The sequence below is a fragment of the Bufo gargarizans genome, chromosome 4 (genome assembly GCF_014858855.1).
Source record: "Bufo gargarizans isolate SCDJY-AF-19 chromosome 4, ASM1485885v1, whole genome shotgun sequence".
Classification (NCBI taxonomy): domain Eukaryota; kingdom Metazoa; phylum Chordata; class Amphibia; order Anura; family Bufonidae; genus Bufo; species Bufo gargarizans.
In genome coordinates, this window is record NC_058083.1 from 98,240,124 (window position 1) to 98,261,365 (window position 21,242).

General features: G+C 47.5%; 1 protein-coding gene across 2 annotated transcripts in view; it reads right to left on the reverse strand.

The window, feature by feature from the left end:
* Window positions 1–12,233: 12,233 nt before the first annotated feature.
* The window catches only part of RASA2 (RAS p21 protein activator 2), a 139,296-nt gene continuing 130,287 nt past the window's right edge, over window positions 12,234–21,242 (reverse strand). For both annotated transcript variants that reach the window (XM_044289832.1, XM_044289833.1), the window contains 2 exons: window positions 20,838–21,018; window positions 12,234–13,581 (listed from right to left, as the gene is read on the reverse strand). In XM_044289832.1, coding sequence (XP_044145767.1) covers window positions 13,551–13,581; window positions 20,838–21,018 — 212 coding nt within the window. In that variant the 3' untranslated portion in view covers window positions 12,234–13,550. The remainder of the gene's footprint in view (window positions 13,582–20,837; window positions 21,019–21,242) is intronic.

Below are 21,242 nucleotides of genomic sequence, written 5' to 3' on the forward strand. Positions count from 1 at the left end.
TTTGAGGTGGCAGAAAGGATCTTTGGGGGACTGTGTCTAAGGTTATGCCCAGAAAACCCTTCCGTTTGGATGGGATTAAATCCAATTTTTCCCAATTGATGAGCCAACCTAGGTTCTGTAGATCCAGGACTAACCCGAGATGGATTTCCATGGTCTCTATGTTGTCTGCCACTACCAGTAGGTCGTCCAGATAGGGGATCACACAAATTGCCTTTTCTCTCAAGGTTGTCAAGGCTTCCGCCATTATTTTGGTGAAAACCCTTGGGGCAGAAGAGATCCCGAAGGGGAGACACCTGAACTGGAAATGCTGAATGTTTCCCTCCAATTTTATAGCGAACCTTAGGAACTCCCTTGACGACCTGTGAATTGGAACATGATAATAGGCGTCGCTTAAATCTATTGTGGCCATCACTGCATCCTTCTTTAAGAGCTTCACTGCTGACTTCAGGGTCTCCATTTTGAATTTTTGATATCTTACATATTTGTTTAGATGTTTCAGATTTATAATTACCCTGGATTTCCCGTTTGGCTTCTTTATAATGAAGAGGCGGGAATAGAATCCCAGCCCTGTCTGATTTTTTGGAACGGGCTCTATGGCGGCCAAGGTTAATAGGTTTTTTATGTCGTTTTTTAAGGTCGCAGTTTGAGATGGGGGAAGGGTAGTGATCACGTATTTCTGTGGAGGGGAAGAGAGAAGATCTATCAGATAAGCCTCCTGTATAATACTTAAGCTCCACCGGCTGTTTGTTACGTGCTCCCAAGATCTTAGAAAGGAGCTGAGTCTTCCCCCCACTGGTATGGCGTCATTGTTTGCTGTTGGATGAGGAGGCTTCAGCACGATTTGGGTTGAAGAGGAAACTTCTCCCCCTGCCTCCCTTCGCATAGCTCCACCTCCCAGTCTTCCCTTTATCTTTTTTATTTTCGGCTGCCTTTTTTGTTTATATCTTTCCTCTGGAAAACCCCTTTTTTTATTTGTCGCGTTGTCTAGGATTTTGTCCAAATCTTCTCCGAAAACGTACTGACCGTGAAAGGGGAGTGCGATTAATTTATTTTTAGATGTGATATCTCCTGACCACGCTTTAAGCCATAGTGCCCTTCTCGCTGTATTTGAGAGAACAGCTGTACGGGCAGATAGTTTTACTGATTCAGCTGCTGCGTCTGCTAGGAAGGAGGTTGCCATCTTTAATAGAGGCAAGCTCTCTAGAATTTGATCCCGTGGTGTCTTATTGACCAGATGTATCTCCAGCTGGTCTAGCAAAAGGTTCAGTGTTCTGGCCACACATGTAGAGGTGACGCCTGGTTTGAGAAGGGCCGCCGTAGTCTCCCAGGTCTTTCGCAAGAGACTCTCCGCTTTCCTGTCTAGAGGATCTTTCAACCGTATGTTTTGCTACCTTGGCCACTGGCGCGTCTACTTTTGGAATAGTCTCCCAATCCGTACAGTCCTCTTGGCTAAAGGGGTAGCGCCTCTTAATTCCCCTTGGGATAAAGGATCCTTTATCCGGTTTTTCCCATTCTGACCGAATTAATTTTTGTACGTTATCAGGGACTGGAAAAACCGCCTTCTTTCTTTCACCTAGACCCCCAAAAATTTCTTGTTGGGTAGACTTAGGAGCTTTAGGCATCTCCATCTGAATGGTGGCCCTGATAAGTTCATCAATATCTTCAGGATTGAACAGGAAGCGCTTATATTCGCCCTCTTCGTCTGAAGATCCTGGGTGCTTTTGCACAGATTCGGAGTCTGAGGCCGCCAGCCCCTCAGAGTCGGAATCCAGGATAAGTGATTTAACACTACGGGAGTCCTGAGTGGGGGGAACTTTGGGGGGAGTAGGTTCTCTGGCAGTTAAGGCTAGCTGAACCTCTTCTTTTACCACTTTTCTAATGTCTTCAATTAAACTAGAAGACTCCGCCTTGATGACACTGGCGGTACATTCTTTACACAGGGCTTTGGATCCCGTGTTAGATAATCTTTTGCAGCAAATACCACATTTTCTAGTTTTTTGGGCTGCAGAAGTCAAATCCTTTTCTCCCTGAAATGGTAAGGGAGGAAAGGATGAGCAGACTGAACCCACCATACAAAGCATGTGCCTGAGAACAGGTTACTCACTGTCCCAGGGTGTGATGCAGGCTCGGTTCCAGAGCCCGGCGTGAGGGGGGTGCTCATCCTGACTCCCGACCGCTCCAGAGATGCTCAAAGTATGAGAGCCACGCTATGCAGGGCGCCATTACACAGGTCCTGTGCATTTTTATAGCGTCCTCCTCGCTTCAGGACCTGTGGCGCATGTGGATGACGTCAGCGCGCTTAGCTCCGCCCCTGGCGTCTGACGTCATTTGCCTGCCGGCCGGAAGGGACACATCTCAGTGCCGATCCGCCGTGTTCCTCCTTCCCTCTGCATCAAGCCCTCCGGGACCGCCGCAGAGGGAATCTTCGCAGGGGCACTACGTATGCGCCCGAGACCAAGCCTAACCGAACAGAGGAGGGAGAGCTGCACTGCAGATCCAACCTCGGCCTGCAGATGAAAAATAACTCCAGGTGAGCCCAAACGAGCTCCGTGCACCTCTCCTGCTTCCAATCCTGATGGGACATGAAAAACACTGGTGATGTGAGGAGGGGGTAGGGGTTTTAACCTCTCTGTGTTTTTCCTGTTCAATCAGGAGGGAGTCAATCTCAGGATGTGGTGTCATGGAGACGACTGGGGAAAATAAATATTACTGTACTTCATTATAAATATATTCCCACATACCTTTCATTAGTTATAATGGCTCGTTTTGTCTAGGGAGCAATCATTAGGAGAAACAAAATGTCCGCTGACCTTTTAGTACACAGAAAACCTGTTCTAATCACACAGCAGGACAAGTTACTTCACAACACTGAGCTTAAGAGCTGCCTCATTCTCCTCTCCTACTTGTCAGGGATTATGATCCTGAATACAGATAAGATCTTTAGCTGAATCTCTGTAGGAATGGCATTCATGAGCAGATGTGGCTAATGTGCAGCTGCACTTGTGTGCAGTCTCCATTACCACAGCCCCACATTACCACAGTCTGTCCTGTCCGTCCTCTCTGTACTTCATGTCTCCTGATGAACTCCATTCCCACAAAGATTCAGCTAAATATCATATTAAACTGTAGTCAGAATCATAATCTATGACAGTCAAAGCAGAGAGGAGGATGAGGCAGCTCTTTAGCTCAGTGTTGTGAAGTAACTTGTCTTGCTGTGTGATTAGGACAGGTTTTGTGTATACTAACAGGACGGCGGCCATTACAAAACGAGCCATTATAAATAATGAAAGGTATTTGGGAATGTATTTATAATAAAGTAACATTTGCGTATTTTCATTTTCTTAATTCCCCGAGTACCCCTTTAATAAAAAAAATATATATTTTTATCCAGAATGCGATAATACTGAAATCCAGATGCCTGAACAAAAAGAAAAATCTTGTTCTGAAAAAAATTTGTGTACATTTGTATTACTGCACATGGATGTTTCTCCGATGGTAGTAAGCTAAACGCTACGACCAAGCAGAACTTTCCAGCAGGAACAATCAGTGATCTGAATGATGTAGAATTCCATGAATTCAGAGCAGATAATTTTTAGTATCACAGACGTAACAATTTATATTAAAGGGGTTATCTGATGGCGACATCAGCTTTGCTTGTTAGGATATACCGACATCACAGAGGAGGTGCCGTATTTTGGGTCCTATTATACAGAATGGAAAGCCACTAACAAAGAGCAATTGTCCATGTTTTGCATTCCAGTGAATGTCTGGCCCCGATCCTGGGTTACACCCAAATGTGGTAATAAAAATGCACAGTATTAGGGCTCACGCACACAAAACGTATTTTCTTTCCGTGTCCGTTCCGTGACTGTATGTGGAAGCATTCATTTCAATGGGTCCGCAAAAAAAAAAAACCGACAGCACGCGGTGTGCTGTCAAATGCCCTTAATCAACCGATCATCAGCAAGCGACCACCTCTATAAAAGCAGAACTTTTGGCAGTTTGCTGGTCTGGAGCATTCAGGTGTGTTTACACAATGCCAAGGAGGAAAGACATGACAAATGAGCTTAGTGAAGCATGTGTTGCTGCCCATCTATCTAGGAAAGGTTTGAAGGCCATTTCCAAACAATTTGAAGCCTGTCATTTTACAGTGAGAAAGATTATTTAACAAGTGCAAAATACTGAAGACAGTCTAGCATCTTCTCAGAAGTGGACATCCCGGCAAATTCACCCCAAAGTCAGACTGTGCAATGCTCAGAAAAATTGCAAAAAACCCCCCAAGAGCAACATCTAAGACTCAACAGGCGTCAGACTAGTTTCGCATCTGCGGCAGGGTGATCCGGCCACCAGTTCTGGCAGGGAATCGGCCATACACAAAGCACTCAGAGGGTTCTGTCCTCGCGATTCTCTGCATATTTGCCAGGTAGCAGCCGGATCTCTGACAGACCCCATTAGAGGCAATGGGGCCCGGCAGACAGGCAGCAGTATCTGGCAATGCTAGATCCGGAGAACTCTTGTACTCTACTGGAAAAGCCTGCTGCAGATGTGAAAAGAGCCTCAGCGTGGTTATTGTTCAAGTTCATAATAATAATCATCATCATGATAATCTTTATTTATATAGCGCCAACATATTCTGCAGCACTTTACAATCAGAGGGTTCATGTATATACAAAATTATATAATTACACAGCAACAAAAAAAGTCAACAACTAAAATAAGAGGAATGACAGCCCTGCTTGCAAGAGCTTACAATCTATGAGGAGATGGGGCGACACATAAAAAGTGCTTGCATTGTACAATGGTCCAGCCATCTTAATAGGGGAGTGGATATAAAGCTGCATGAACCAGTCACCAGCCGATACCTGTAGTTCTTCTGGGTGCTCGGCCTGTGGTGGATAGTGTTTGATGAAGCATCAGGTTCAGAAGAATGGGGTTTAAGGGGTGTGAGTGGTGAAGGGTTAAGGTGGATTTAGACTGGCAGATTATCGTGAACGAACGTTCCTGAGAGCACTTGTTTCCAACAATCTACCCGTCTAAAGGTGCTTCACCTCCACTTAATGAGCAGCCGACTATCGGGAAGGAACGTTTTTTTCCTGACAATCTGTTGCTCATCGGCCCGTCTAATCCACCTTTTGATTAGGAGATGTTATAGGACACCCAAAAATGGTGGTGAGGGGATTTGGGTATGAGTGACGTTTTCAAAGTTGCATTTGAACAAACCGCAAGACTTCTGGAACAACGTTATTTGGACAGATGAGGAGTGGAGATATTTGGTGAAACCCAAACACAACATATCAGCACAACTCATACCAACTGACATGCGCATGGTGGAAGAGTGATGATTTTGGCTTGTTTTGCAGGGCACCTTGCAGTCACTGACTCAACCATGAACGCCTCTGTATACCAAAGTGTTTTATAGTCAAATGTAAAGCCATCCATCCGACAGCTAAAGCTTGGCCAAAATTGGGTCATGCAACAGGACAATGATACCAAGCACACCATCAAATCTGCGACAGAAAAGGCTTAAAAGGAAAAGCATCAAGGTGTTGAATACATAATGACACTGTGGAATTTGTTGCGTTGTTGTAGTTAACTGTTTTTTAGACTTTCTAAGGACCAGTTTGTTTGTTGTTTGTCTGGATGACTGCATTTCTATAGGGACTGCCAGAGATTGACTAGCAGTGACTTCCTTTTGGTAATGTCACAGAGATAAATAGAGCAGCAGCAGCGCACATGCTGTACCACCACTCCATTCATACAGGCAGATACAAGACCCTTCCACTGTTCAGACTTGTCGAGTAGTGTCAACCTTGGCGTGGTGCGCAGGCTCAGGTATGTCCTTAATATAAGGATATACTGGCTAAAGTCTCATTTTTAACATCAGTGTGAGGGTTTAGTCAGATGTTACTGTTTGCATCCACCACAGTAGTGCACCTACTCTTGTAACTATTTATTCCATATATCATTCCACATCCACACATTTTACCATCTGGTGTAGGATGTCTCTGTGGCACTTGTGGTCTGCTGCGGGCATCCTCCACTGTATGCATTTTTTGCTGGGGATCGCCCTTAGCATCAGACCACAAGCGCAGTATCTGCTCCCCCGAGCATAAATGCACAACTGCATTTTGGGTTGAGCATTTCCTGCCTTTTGAGACCACGCATTCTTGTCATTTAAATAGTATCAAGCTTGGCACATTGCCTTTAAACAACATCTGTCGGCATGATAAACCCAATTAAACTAGGCATACAGCCTAGTAGGGTTGATGATGCTGTTAAAAACAATACCCTTATTATAACTATCCGTGGCCCCATTACTGAGAAAATAGCATTTTTATTTATATGCATATGACCTAAATGCAGCACCAAGGGGTCGGCCACAACGCTAGGAGCACCATTTCGTTACATCCCTTCAGCTTTAGTTACCCCCTTCCCCTGGAGTGATGGGGTTAGACAAGATGTTCTTCAGATCAGTTAGCCATTAAAAGGTCTTTTATTCATATCTGATTGGTGGGGTCCTAACTCACGGCTCCCCTGCTGATTAAAGTGGTTATCCAATACTATAAACTACCCCTCCATATGCCGGGCCCTTCACAGGGTACTTACTTACCCCTCTCCTGGTCCCCACACCGCCACTCCTCCCTGTGTCCTGATGAAAACATCCGGGTGGGGTTGAAGCAGCCAATGGCAGGCGGGGACGGGCCTCCCTAGAATCGTGGGTGACACTAGGGAGGCTCATCCCTGTCCCTGCCATTGGCTACTCCTCCCTCCCAGACACTGGATGTTTACATCCGCGCATGGGGAGAAGCAGCAGAGGCGATACGGGGGCCGGGAGCGGGGTAAGTATATTCCCTGTGAGGGGCCCGGCATATGGGGGGGGGGGGGGGGGAAGTTTATAGTATTGGATAGGCCCATTAACTGTTTGAAGAGGCTGTGGTGCTCTGGTGAGCACTGAGACCTCTTCCTAGGGTGGTGATGCCACGTTAAATCGGTCACGTGCAGCGCAGTTCCATTCAAGTGACTGGTCTAGGGCTGCAATACCAAGTGCAACCACTATACAATGTATGGTGCTGTGCTTGCTATGCTGTGAAGAGGTTGCAGCACTCACCAGAGGACGGTGGGCTTTTCAAACAGATCAGTGGCGGTGCCGGCAGTTGGAACTCCACCAAATACAGATAACCTACCCTGATGGCAGGTCATCTATATCTTACTCCCAGAAAACCGCTCTTACCTTCTAGGCATCAGATTTATTACTCAAGCCTCCACCTTTTTCATACCCATTTTTCTAATTCTAAGCAGCATACATACAAATCGTGTATAAGGAAGCATGTATATGTGTATAACGGGGGGCGCAGATGCAGGAAAATCAGCACACATACGGTAGTTCAGCTTCCATTTCTGACATTTTATTCAGTAGAGGTTCTTCTCCAACCAGTAGTTTACAAAAAGAAACATAAAAAAAGAGCAAAACATGAAAATACGGTGGATGAGAAAATAAAACAGTTTTTCATTAAAATAAACATTTCCACGACTTCTCAAGGTTAATAGACAGAGCTAGACTTCACAGCGAGATGAGAAGAAGCTTTACAAAAAAAGCAAATGTGGGAAAATGATGAGCTCTCAGTCCCAGGAACTGGCAGCGCCCGAGCTCAGGGCAGAAGATCTGCCTCTCTGAGGGCATCAGGAGCTTTCTTATTAACCCTTTCAGCAACAGAAAGCTAAAATGGAAATATTACTGAACAAATAGGAAGAATCACTCTGTGTAATGCCACATTGGTCTAAATAAAAAAAGATACCCTGTTCACACGTATAAGAAAGTGATTGTTCTGATGCCTAAAGTTTGCTTTACATTATATAAATAGGTAACCGTATGTGGACCATGCACGCACAAGTCTATGCCGGCTGGTAAGCAGACTGTGGAACGACATCTCGCCCCATGTTGGACCTTGCAGTTCAGCGGCTGGAGACACACACATGGCTCATAGGACTACCAAACGGATTACAATTCCCAACCTGTGACAAATAAGGGGAAAATGCCACAGCAAGATGGGAAGAGTAGTTCAACCATAACTTTACAGTAGTGGCTTAATGGAAGGTTTCAGAGTTTGCAATCCTATTTTGTTCATTTTTAACCATAATGAGACTACAGAATAAAATAAAACAATAATATAAAAATACCTATTTAAAATGAGCAAAAAGCTGAAAATACAGCTATGGTGCACATTGAAGGTGTCCACCTCAGCCATAATGTGTCATGGGGATTCACTGGTGGGGTCTGGTAGGTCACTCAGGAAGATGTTGTTGTGAACTGCTTGGGAACCTGTACAAGGTGTGCCTGCGCAGTCTGTTTCTGCAGGGAGTGCATTCCTATTCAGGTTCCTGGATGGGTTCTGTCAACCAATGAGCTCTAAACTGTACAGGCGGCTACCAGAACATACCTGTGGACCTCTCCATCAGTAGTGACCTCATAGGTTAGACGTTAGGGCTGGTCTGGGCGGCTCCACTGTGGACAATAGCTCATTTTCCTGCCTGTATTATCTGATGATCAGGGTTACTGAAGGATTGTGCAGTCTACTTAGGTGGATGTTCATAGAAAAATACCAATAATTTGGTCAATTCTCACAATATCACGGCACGGTCAGGAGAATTTACCAGTGCAAGTAATGCTGAGATTATTCGATTGATATATGGCTCTGTAGACAAAATGTATGTATACTGTATTCTTAGAGCACAATTAGAGGGTGTTCCCATGGTGTATGCTGGGACCCCTACTGATCCTGAGAATGAAGGGACTGCAGCACAGATTCAGCATTGCATTCCCTTCACTGCTAGAGACACGTCATTTCTTTACGAGATGGGGACAACCTTTTGACATGTAAGTTGATTATATGTACAGTATACTTTTACTGCCATTTTTTTAGCAAATAGTTTTAGTCTGATCCTGCAGTCATGTCTCTTCCATCGCCATGGGGCGTTTCTCATGTTTCCAGGTCCACTGCACCAGCTGCTTATGTAGGTTTCGGCTCTTAATATTTGACCCTATATTGGTCTGTTTCTATTCAGTAGCCTCACCTTACTTTATATTTTCCTTATGTTGTTCATAGGACATTTCATATATAGCTGGTTTACATTTTATGTCCCTACTTCGTGGACGCTCAGTGGATTCTGTTTGTGTCGGTTACATATATTATTCTGTATACCGCACTTTGTTCCATTTGTATACAATTTTAAATGTGTGTTTGTTGGTGTGTCTAATAAACTTTATATATTCTATTATTATTGACCGATTGTTGGATGTGCATTGATGGGGTGGTTCTTGTGACTCCTTCTCGAGTCAGGTGCATCTGTCTCTTCCATCTCCCCTCATATCTTGCTAGCCTAGAGAACATGGAAAGGGGGCAGATGGGAGTATGAGCGGGTTTCACTGGCTGAGGAGCAGCTGCTCGTTCAGTGAAGGAGACCGCTGCATGCAGTGATCTCCTTCACTGTATGAGGACGATGGATGGCTATTGCGATCGCTCGTCCTCATACAGCTGCACTGTTTCTGGGCAGATCGCCGTTTAGACTGCACAATCTGCTGCCCAGGAAGATAGTTGATGTACCTGCACAAACGACAGGATCACCCGATGAACGAGCGTTTCGCTCGTTCATCGGGCGGTTGGCGAACATTTACGTAGACAGATTGTCAGGAATGAGCTTTTGCAGGAACATTTGTTCACGATAATCTGGCGGACAACCGGGCCATATAAATCCCCCTTAACACATGACTGCAAGATCATACTACATGAGGTTTGTTTGAAGCCTGCAACTATGAGGAGACAAGCTGTAGAGATTTATAAGACAAATTTGGTTTAAAGGGGCTGTCCTACTGATGGCACAGTGCTAGGAGGTCAGACCTGCACCTACCTCCTGAACGGGACCCCTCAAAGTAAACAGAGAGCATACCAAGTAAGCACGGCCACCCGCTATGAGAGTTCATCGTTATGAGAGTTCCAAAAATAACCTAGCGCTGGCTTGGCAATTCCAGCAGTCCCATAGTAGTGAATGGAAATGTGACCTTGCTTGGGTGGTGCACTCTCCATTCACCACTATGGGACATCCAAAAACAGCCGAGCAACCCAACTCCGACGCAGTTAATGGAGAGCACGCCGTGCATGGGAGTCTCATTCTGGAGGTTGATACGGGACCCCAGGTGATCATCAATGTCCCAGATAGGTCAACCTCTTTAAGACTATTTGTAAAATGACTTCACTTTGCATACAAGTAAAGCAAAAAAAAAAAAAAAAAAAAAAAAAATGGATACATCCTTTAAATCTGGGTTTTCTCTTCTGTAGCAAAGTTACAGACTGAGCACATTAGGGTACGGCCCTATGGTGCAGATGGCTGGACGAGGACAAGCGGCAGTCAATGGCTGCACGTGGGTCGGTGCTGCTTGGTAGCATGTGGTCAGACACACTGTCGGGCCGTACCCTTATTGTCACATGTCCACATACATTTTTCTGTGTGCAAATAAAAAAAGAATCATACAATGCAACAGAGGAGGGACCCATGGTCCTAGAAATCTTTTTGGGAGACCAAATAAAAATTCTGTCCGGTTTGGGCTTTGGAATACTTTCCACCAAAACAGTGCAAAACCTGGTGGTTCCAGAAAAAGGACCTGTTTATCCAGGGTGAAAAAAAAGCTTCATCACTCATTTCCAAGACAAGGCAGAGTAAAGCAGTACCTGTTTTTTCTTTATAATACTGACAAAAGCAAACCTCTTATCTTTTCCACAATGAAAGCAAGACTTAAAAATAAATATATACAGAACGATTATAAATCATCTTTGGTCTTCTAAACATTTCATAAAACTTTTTTTTCCAATGTATTTTTTTTTTATCATTAAAGAAATTACAGCATTGATCATGGAACTGATCTTAACGAAGAAAACAACTTGATACATTATGCATCTTATATTAAAAAGAAAACAAAAAGACACATGTAATCCGACCACAGCAGATTACTAAAGTGCTCAGAGTGGTAAGGAAAGTGGCTGCCTTGAGTAGGCCATTCCTATTCTGAAGACAACTGGTGCAGGATCAGATTCTTTAACAATTTCAAAAAATCTCTGGAGGGAATTAAAAAAAGAAAAAAAGTTGGGGGGGGGGGGGGGGGGCGTAAAACATACGTGCCAACGATAGATGTTCTGTGCTATGATTCAGTGCAAAGCCTCTCATACACCACGTATGGTGCCATGAGATAAAACGCCACCTGCACTTCAGGCGATATTTTCTGGGGGCAGGCTCATAAGGGAGACCTCCATGAATAAATAGATACCCTTTCCAGACTCCTGCTTCCGGCTATGGCACTCATTGGCAATCACAAAGATGGCAGCGGGTATATAAACCCTTTCCATGCAAGCTCTGCACATTTGGAGCCGCCTTTATATTTTAGTGAATGCAGAGTAATTCTGCACTAAACTGGGACTGCAATACTAATCAGCATGTAGGACAATGGCCCGTGGCCAGCTAGTGTACAGCCCCAAGCATTTAAATGAGCAAGGAATGCAAGTATATGCCACACACGGTGCCCGTTGTATAGACTCTCCCAAATAGTGGAGATGACTACTGCAAAGTACATGCTTGTGTTTAATGCCATGTCAACCTTCAGATGTGTCCATCCTTACCTTTGAATTTCTCATAAAACAAATGCCAGTTGCTACATGCTGAGAAACCCCTTGACAGGCTGCAAGTCCCATCACAACCACTGGGTGTCCATACACAGACAAATATAGGCTAGACAAGTTGTGACACAATACCACAAAACCTTTTTTTTTTAAGTTGGTGACCTTTCCAACACATTTCAGAATCTGTCTGTGAAGGTTCTCATTCATTCAGGTCATGGTATATCAGTAGTAATAGTACAAGTAATCTCCATCATTAAAGGGGTTGTCCCGGACATACCCTTATTTTCACCCAGGCAGCCCCCCCGAGGCTAGCATCGGAGCATCTCATGCTCCGATGCGCTCCCTTGCCCTGTGCTAAATCGCGCAGGGCAAGGGCTCTTTTGTTTTCAATAACACACGGCCGGACGGAAACTTCCGTTTGCTGTTTTACTGGCTAGGGCAGAGCTAAATCTCGCCTATCAGTGCCGGTGACATCACCGGGTTCCTGGCAGCCCCATGGAGAGCCCCGGTACGTCACAGGATCTCCAAAAAATGCCTTTGCCCTGCATGATTTAGCGCAGGGCAAAGGAGAGCTTCGGACCATGAACTTCTCCGATGCTCAAGTCAGGGGGGCTTCCGGGGGGAAAATGGAGTTATATAACCCGGACAACCCCTTTAAGTACTTGTGACTCATGCTTCAAACTGATTATGCTGACTGAAGCATGAGTCACCAGTACTTAATGCCAGAGATTCCTTGTACAAGTTATTCTTATTGCGAAAGCCAATCAGATCATGTTGCTCTAACTTATTACTACTGATATTTCAGGATATGTTGACCCAAGGAAAAAAGTAAGGAAAGACACACCTATACACACAAAAATGTAAGTTTTACATTCTGAGTGTTCTGGTTACAGAGCACGGCTTTTGATTAGGATGTATATGTATTAAATACTGACATTCTTCTGATAACCTAATTATTTATAACTATAAAAATATGCCTGATTTCATCTGTTCAAATACTCTCCACCTCACATGTATTTAGTATTGAGGTCTTCAGAAAGATCTACCACTACCAACTACCACAGGAAACCTCAGTGACGTTCTAGAGGCCTCTTGTGGCCCTTAAAGAATCTCTCAGTAGTCTGAAGAAAAAGTCTGTTGCTAGTGGTGGTGAATATAGCTACCTGAATAATACAAGGGCCAAGTTAATCCATAAATTCACGTATGGTTATGAAGAGTCAACTTTGTGGCACTGGGCTGGTACAGTTTTACTGGGTTTACTCTAATGTTTTTAGTAAAAAAAAAAAAAAAAATGGAAGAAAAAGGAAATTTAACAAAAGAAAAAAAAACGCCAATCAAAACAATTTGTACCGTCTAAAAGGAAACCAGTCCCTGATTTGCTTAGTTCTGAGACGGGTGTTAAAGTCTAGTGTGGTTACTTCACCGATTCCTCCACTATTACTCTGCCACGTCTTCTTAAACTGGTAACTCTTTTCCTCCAGCGCGCCCTAAGGTTTTGACAGAACCTCGTATAATTGTACAGTGCTGAGCACACTTGACTTGATTTTCCATTGAGTGGTGTGTCCTAACACAGCTAGGTCACCGTAGCCAGGCCAGGAATACACTAAGTGCGACCCCCGGGGAATGTGACTTGAGAAATTAAAGGCAGTATCTGTACTATGCAAAGTACTGCCCGCAGTATGAAGGTCATCACATGTATTCTCAATATCCCTGGCTGATATAAGATACTGGCACCTCATCACTCTTCCCTACTTTCAGCCACGACATCCAAATGTCATTGAAAGTTTTCCTATAATGAAAATTTGAGAGGATCCGGCCAAGTGGTTACAAAGCTCCAAATGGTCATCTGGCAAGGCTTTCTTCCAGTTCTAGATGCCCATGATGCTATGATCCTTTTCCCACAATTGGATTCTCTCTGAAAGGCAAAATAGAAAATGAGTTACAGCACATGACAACCCAAAGGAAAAGCAAGATTAGCTTCCTGCTGTGAGCCAAAATGTCATTCCAAAGGTAAAATAATATACATAAGCATAAATTATTATGACTATTATTCTCAGCAGCCAGGTAATGACTGAGGGTGTCACACTGACCTAGACACCGTGTATACTAGGACACCAACACTGCTGATAAGATGTTCTCTTTTCCCATAACACCTGCTATGCAAAAGGACTGCTGGGTACACACTGGACTACAGCAATTTTTGGGATATTTTAAGTTGTGTTTGGGTTATTATACTGTACGTCAACATGTTGCTTTGTCCTAAGCTGAATATTTGTTAGCCACAGACAATGCAAGTCAATGGCAGTCTACTTGCAGCTCGTAGACCATACCTGGGCCACAAACACCATTACAGCAATTTGAGGCAATTTCCCAAAACAGTGGATATTTTGTTCTAGTCTTCTCTGTAAGAGTTCATGGAGTGGGTACTGGTTCTCACTGAAGAGACACAGACAGCAGTGTACGAAGACTTACTTTTCAGGCAATGCTCAATGAGGAAAAAAGGAGATATTTTTGTGAAACTCACCTGTAAAATCTTTTTCTCATCTTTTCCATTGGGGGACACAGACCATGGGTATAGCTTAGGCTACCACTAGGAGGAGACACTATGCAAATAAGAAAAAACAGCTTCTCCTTCACCGGCTATACCCCCATGCTCCAACGGGAGGACCTCAGTGCGTGCAAAAGCAGTAGGAGAAGGAGACCAAAACCAAATAGTAATAAAGAAAACAGAACAGAGGAACACCGCCATCAGGCCGTTAACCATAAGGTCCCAATAGATAGAACCAACCCCTCCTGTAACAGACAAGAATGGGTGGGAGCTGAGTCCCCCAATGGAAAAGACGAGAAAAAGATTTTACAGGCGAGTTTAACAAAAAATCTCCTTTTCTCGCCCATTCCATTGGGGGACACAGACCATGGGATGTCCTAGAGCAGTCCATGGGGTGGGAGACCAACACCTCCAGAGGGAAACGTCCAACGGTTAAACAGGAACCACAGCCTGCAATACCTTGCGCCCTAGGGCAGCATCAGCCGACGCCAGAGAGTGCAGCTGGTAGAACTTGGTAAAGGTATGTAAGGACGACCAGGTGGCCGCCTTACAAAGTTGTGATGTAGAGGCTCAATTGCGCTAAGCCCAGGAGGCCCCCCGCTGGGGGAACCCTACCCCAGGACCGATAGGCCATGGCAATAGTCGACCGAATCCACCGAGCCACAGTGACCTTGGAGGCCGCCAGACCCTTACGAGGCCCCTCGGGAATCACAAAAAGGGAGTCCGAGTGGCAAAATGGGGCAGTAACCGACAGGTACACCCGCAAAGCAAGGACAACATCCAGAGAATGGAGAGCGCGCTCCATGGGGTTCGCCGAAGCGGGGCAAAAAGAGGGCAGAATTATGTCCTCATTAAGGTGGAAGATGGAGACCACCTTGGGCAAAAAAAGAAGGGACTGGGCGCAGTTCCACCTTATCCTTGTGGAAGACCAAGAAAGGTTCCTTGGAGGAAAGGGCGGCCAGCTCCGATACCCTCCTGATAGAGGTGATGGCCACCAAAAAGACCACCTTCCAGGTGAGAAGACTCAGGGAAATGTCCCTCAGGGGCTCAAAAGGAGACGTCTGGAGAGAAGTCAGAACCAGGTTCAGATCCCAGGGGGGCAGGGGAGGGACATACGGAGGGACCGAATGCGCCACCTCCTGTAGGAAGGTCCTCACCGGACCGAGCAGAGCTAGAGACCGCTGAAAGAAAATGGCCAGAGCAGAGACCTGACCCTTCAGAGAGCTCGGGGACATTCCCATCTCAAGACCCGACTGGAGAAAGGAGAGGACCACCAGAACGGAGAAGCGAAAGGGGAAAAACACCTAACTTCTCGCAACAGGCAAGAAAGGCCTTCCAGGTACGATAGTATATCCGAGAGGAAGCTGATTTCCTGGCTCTTATCATGGTCCTCACGATAGAGTCTGAGAAGCCCCTCTTCTTCAAGATGGAGGTCTCAACAGCCACGCCGTTAAACGAAGCGGCTGTAAATTCTGGTGGAAGAGGCCACGGAACGTCTGCCAGCATCCGAGTGACTTCCGAGAAGCAGGCCCGGCGAGGCCAATCGGGGGCGATGAGTATGGTCGGAATCCCTTCAGCCGCGACCCTGCGAAGACCCTTTGGGAGTAGAGGCAGTGGTGGGAAGACATAGAGGAGCGTGAAGTCTTGCCATGGAGACACCAGAGCGTCCACCCCGTACGCCTCCGGATCCCGAGTTCAGGCCAGGAATGTGGGAACCTTGTTGTTGAGCCTGGACGCCATCAGGTCCATGTCCGGACGGCCCCAATGGCGACAGACGTCCTCAAATACGTCCGGATGCAGAGACCACTCTCCCGGATCCACCCTGTTGCGGCTGAGAAAGTCTGCTGTCCAGTTTTCGACCCCTAGGATGTACACTGCAGACAATATTGGAACATGAGTTCCGCCCACTGGAGGATCCTTTTCACCTCTTGCATCACCGTCCGGCTGCAGGTTCCACCCTGATGATTGATGTAGGCCACAGCTGTGGAATTGTCCGAGTGGACCCTTACCGGGAGACCCGCTAGGAGGGGGGTCCAATAAGACAGAGAGAGGTAAATTGCTCTTAGCTCCAGTATGTTGATTGGAAGGCGGGCTTCCACCTCTGACCACACCCCCTGAACCGTCCGAGCCCGGAGAACGCCACCCCAACCCAGGAGACTGGCATCGGTGGTGATGACTGTCCAGGAGATTGGGAGGAAGGATCTCCCTGAAGCCAGATTCTGAGGGGACAGCCACCACGGGAGTTCCATGAGAACCCGAGGAGGTAGGCGGATCTGAGAGTCCAGACCCCTCGATGTCCTGTCCCAGAAGGACAGGATCGCCTGCTGCAGAGGCCGAGTGTTTGAAACTGGGCAAAGGGGACAGCCTCGAAGGAGGCCACCATAAGCCCCAGAACCTGCATGCACTCCCTGATGGAGATACACAGGGAATGCAGAAGGCGAGACCCCGACTCCCGTATCCGTGAGAACTTGCAATCCGGAAGGAATACCCCGGCTGCAGTGGTGTCCAGAATCATCCCCAGGAAGGTCACCCTCTGGGAAGGTTGGAGAGAGGACTTCGGGAAGTTGATCAGCCAGTCGAACTGTTGTAGAGTCTGAACAGTGATTCTGACGGTGTCTTCGGCCTGGGGACGAGAGGGAGCCTTTATCAGTATGTCGTCCAGGTAGGGCAACAGAGATATGCCCCTGGTGCAAAGAAGCGCCATGAGCGGCGCCAAGATTCCAGCCCAAAGGGAAGGGCGACGAACTGATAATGACGGCCGCCAATGACGAAGCGCAGGAATCTGTGGTGAGATTCTGCAATAGGGACATGCAGATAGGCGTCCCGGATGTCCACTGACGCGAGGAACTCCCCTTGAAGAAGAGAAGCAATAACTGAGCGGAGGGATTCCATCCGGAACCTCCGCACCCACAGGGACTTGTTTAAGAGCTTCAGGTCTAGGACCGGATGCACTGATCCCTCCTTCTTTAGCACTACAAAGAGATTTGAGTAGAACCCTGTACCCTGTTCCTCCAGAGGAACTGGGGCAACTACTCCCCGGACCAGAAGGGAAGAGACCGCTTGTAAAAGGGCCGAGGCTCGGGCCGGATCCCCCCGGAACCCGAGAAGGGAAGAAACGTTCCGGAGGTCTGGAAGCGAATTCTATCTTGTAACCGGAAGTTACAACTTCCAGGGCCCAGGCGTCTTGAACGTGAGCTCTCCAGACCTGCTGAAAGGAGAGCAGACGGCATCCCCCCCCCTTCAGGAGGAGAACTGCTTGGGAGCCGCAGGGCGGGCAGAACTCCCATGGAATTGTGCCCGCGGACGCCAGGAAGGCTGAGGCTTAAAGGAAGGCTTCTTGCGGGAGTCATGAGAGCCGCCGGAGGAGGGGGCTGTCTCGAAATGACTGGTTTCTAGAGCCAAAGGGGCGAGCTCTGAAGGCACACTTGGATCTAGATTGGGGCAGGTGTGTGCTCTTGCCCCCCGTCAGAGATAATCTCGTCCAGCGTAGCACCGAAGAGCCTGGAGCCCGCAAAGGGAAGGTTACTGAGGGAGCGCTTGGAGGAAGCGTCGCGTCCCAGACCTTCAACCAGACCTCCCTGCGCTGCGTGACCGAGAGGGCCGGAAACCGCGCAAAGAGAGTGCTGAAGTCCAATGAGGCCTCACAGAGGAATGTTGTCGCTTGGGACATCTGGAGGGTGAAGTTCAGGGTGTCCGCAGAGGTATCCTGCTCTGCGAGGTCCTGATGATGGCGCTGCAACCACACCGAAAGCGCCCTGGCTACCCAGGCCGAGGCGAACGCGGGCCGCAGACCTGTGCCTGCCAGAGTGAAGATGGCTTTGGAAAGAGAGAGTCCAAACGCCTATCAACGGAGTCCTGTAGGGGGGACCCGTCCAGGACTGGTATTGCTGAATTCTTAGCCAACCTGGCCACCGGCGGGTCGACCATAGGAGGAGAAGACCACTGCTGCACATTATCTGCCGGGAAAGGATACAGAGTATCCATGCGCCTTGTGGCAGAAAAAACGGTGATTAGGGCGCTCCGAAGCCTTAGAAAGGACCTTGGCGACTCACCATGAATGGGGAATGTGACTGCCTCTGGTGTGTCACCCCTTCTGGAGTGGAAAAGGGGGAATTCCTGGCTACTAGTAGAAGGAGGTTCCCCTTGTATGTTAAAGGTGTCACGGACCCCCGTAACCAAGTCTGCCACCATGGTGGAGAGCTTAGGCGAGGGTTCCGGTTCCGTGTCCTCGTCCAAACCAGACCTTTCCCCTTCAGACCTGCATTCCCCGCGAGGGGGAGAGGCTGAACACGTCTCCAGGCGAGGGGGGGGAAGCAGAGTCATCCGAGGAGGGATGCTGCTGCGTACGCTGCCTTTTAACAGTCGAGCGTCCTCTGTGGGGGGCACCGGGAGGTGGAGCGGTGCTAACCACAGGCACCGCAGGCGATGGATCCATGGCCGCCCTGCGTTCCATAAAGGCCAAGTCCGCGGCCGCCCTAGCTATGGCAGAGGCCCAGGAGGGCTCCGCGGGCTCTGAAGGGGCGGAGGAGGGACTGGGATGGTTTGGTGGAGGGGGAGGAGGAGGTGGATGATCCTGTCCCGAGGCAGGGCAAGAGTCACAGGAGCCTGTAAACGATAGTGGCAAGCAGAAGACCTTACAGGATCCCAGTGAGACCTGAGGTGTCGCTTTAGATTTTTGGGGGGCCCCCGGACTTGGCATGACGGCGGCAATCCCGGAGTCAGGGTCTCCTACAGTTTTGCGGAAAACACTATCTATCCTACCATGACCTGTGAGGAGCTGGAGTAGCAGCCAAGCGTGGAGAAGCGCTGAGGCAAAGCGTAAGCGCCCCAGTCGCGTCACAGAGCACGCAAAAATTCTCGCAAAAAAAAATGCGAGCACGGGAAACATAAAAAAAGGCATACCCCGGCTCCGAAAATGGCGCCCGCCGCCAGGATGCAGGAGATAACGAGCCCTCCGAACAAAACGGGAAAAGGCGCAGCAGCATGGCGCAGCGAATAGCCACTGCCTCAAGAAGGAATCCCTCCTCCCTCTCAGCCAGCAGGCCCTCTCAGATCCACAGGTAAGCCCTGAAGAACCGTGTCACAATGTGAGCACAGGGGGAGGGGGAGCTGCAGGTGAGCCGTTTTACTTATCTGAGTACTGCAGTCTTCACCCTCTGTTCCGGACCAGCATGAGGTCACCTCTTCAGTTATCTGGCACAAGGAGTGGCAGTGCACTGGAAAGAGGGTAGGACTAGGTGACCCCGAATCTGGTAGGCCACCAGAGCTGCAGGTCCTACTTATCTTCTGGGGGGAAAGAGAGGTAGCCAGGGACGGTCATTCGACCCCGGCGCTCGCTCCGCTGAGAGACCAGGGACGCACCATGCAACACTGCGTCCACTATTTAGAAAAAAACAAACAGGAGAAGAAAAAACTACAGGGACAACCCTGCAGGAGCAGAAGTGTCACCTCCTTATCTGACACTAAGCTAAAACTGAGGTCCTCCTGTTGAAGCATGGGAGTATAGCCAGGGGAGGAGGAGCTGTTTTTTTCTTTTTTGCATAGTGTCTCCTCCTAGTGGTAGCCTAAACTATACCCATGGTCTGTGTCCCCCAATAAGTATGCAAATTAAAGGTGTTATCCGGGAATTACTATCTGGATAGGACAAATAATCTAGAGCCTGATCAGCCGTTAGAAGAGGCTGGCGCTCTGCGAGCGCCGCAGCCTTTTCCTAGGCCATGTGACATCATCGTACACTGGTCACATGGCCAAGTTGCAGCTCAGCCCTATTTATGTCAATGGGGCTGAGTTGCTGTATGATGTACGGCGCTGTGTCGGGAGTCTGTAGAGCTCACCAGAGCTCTGGTGAGGGCAGCAGCTCCCTGAAACAGCTGATCGGCGGGGATGCCGGGACTCAGGACCCCTGCCAATGTGATAATGATGACCTATCCTGAGAATAGGTCATAATTATCAATTCCTGGATAACCCCTTTTAACTCATGCCAACCAAACCACAGGCACCCATCTGCAGACCGCTGTTTCGGTTACATTACATTACAGAAGAGGGTACTGGTTGGCTGGATGAAATGTCTTCGATGCAGCTCGGGCTAGAGTTTTTCACCGAAGAGACACAGCGGTGTATAGAAACTTAGGGGGTCATTTATTAAGACATGAGATTTACACGCTGGTCTTAATCCCCATGCACGGTGGCGATGCGACAAAGTTATGTAGAGGTGCATGCCTCTACATAACTTTGGAACTTGCTGCCATAGTTTAAGACCATTTTCCACACCATGAACTGGCGTAGAAAATGATAAATGAGATGGAACGGCTGGCCCGCCCTCTTCCCCTTCCCCTTTTTCCACCACCGTAGAAAAGTGGTGTAAGTGAGGAAAAGTTGCAGATTTTGCTGCCAAACTCCTTTGCCTTATTTTTTAGGCAATGCACCATTAGGGGATGTGGAGTATGCTAATTAGATCATAGCTCTCATCTCTCTGCTGATGATGAGCAAGAAACCCCTGACAATGCTGTCTACACATGGGTGTCTGGATTTGAATGGTATGAGCCGACTCACATCTCTGTAGGAGTTCAACTTCCAAAGATATTTGTCACATTTCTGCTTTGTTTTTATGTACCAATACTCACTGGCTGCCATACTTTGCACTGGTAGACCCTTTCTTGTGTTCCTCGTGAGGTTCATTCAGCCTCTCCACGATGGCTTTAATCTGCTGGAGGGTCTTGAAAGTTTCCACCGAATCCTCTATAGTGAAGTGACAATCACTGTGTTCCTGTGGACCCTGATACACAGCCATGCTCGCACAGGTCTCTGAAAAGAGAGGCGAAGTTCATTCGTAAAAATGGCTGGTAATGGTGGACAAAAACAGGACGTCATTTACTTTATAAGGCTTCGGAACATGTGGCTCTACAGCTGCTATGGAACTACAACTTCCAGCATGACCTGACATGCTCAGAATATCAACGATATCTACAGTATTTTACTTTATCCAGTCTTCCTCTACTCTAGGATAGGGCTACACAAGACATTTTAGA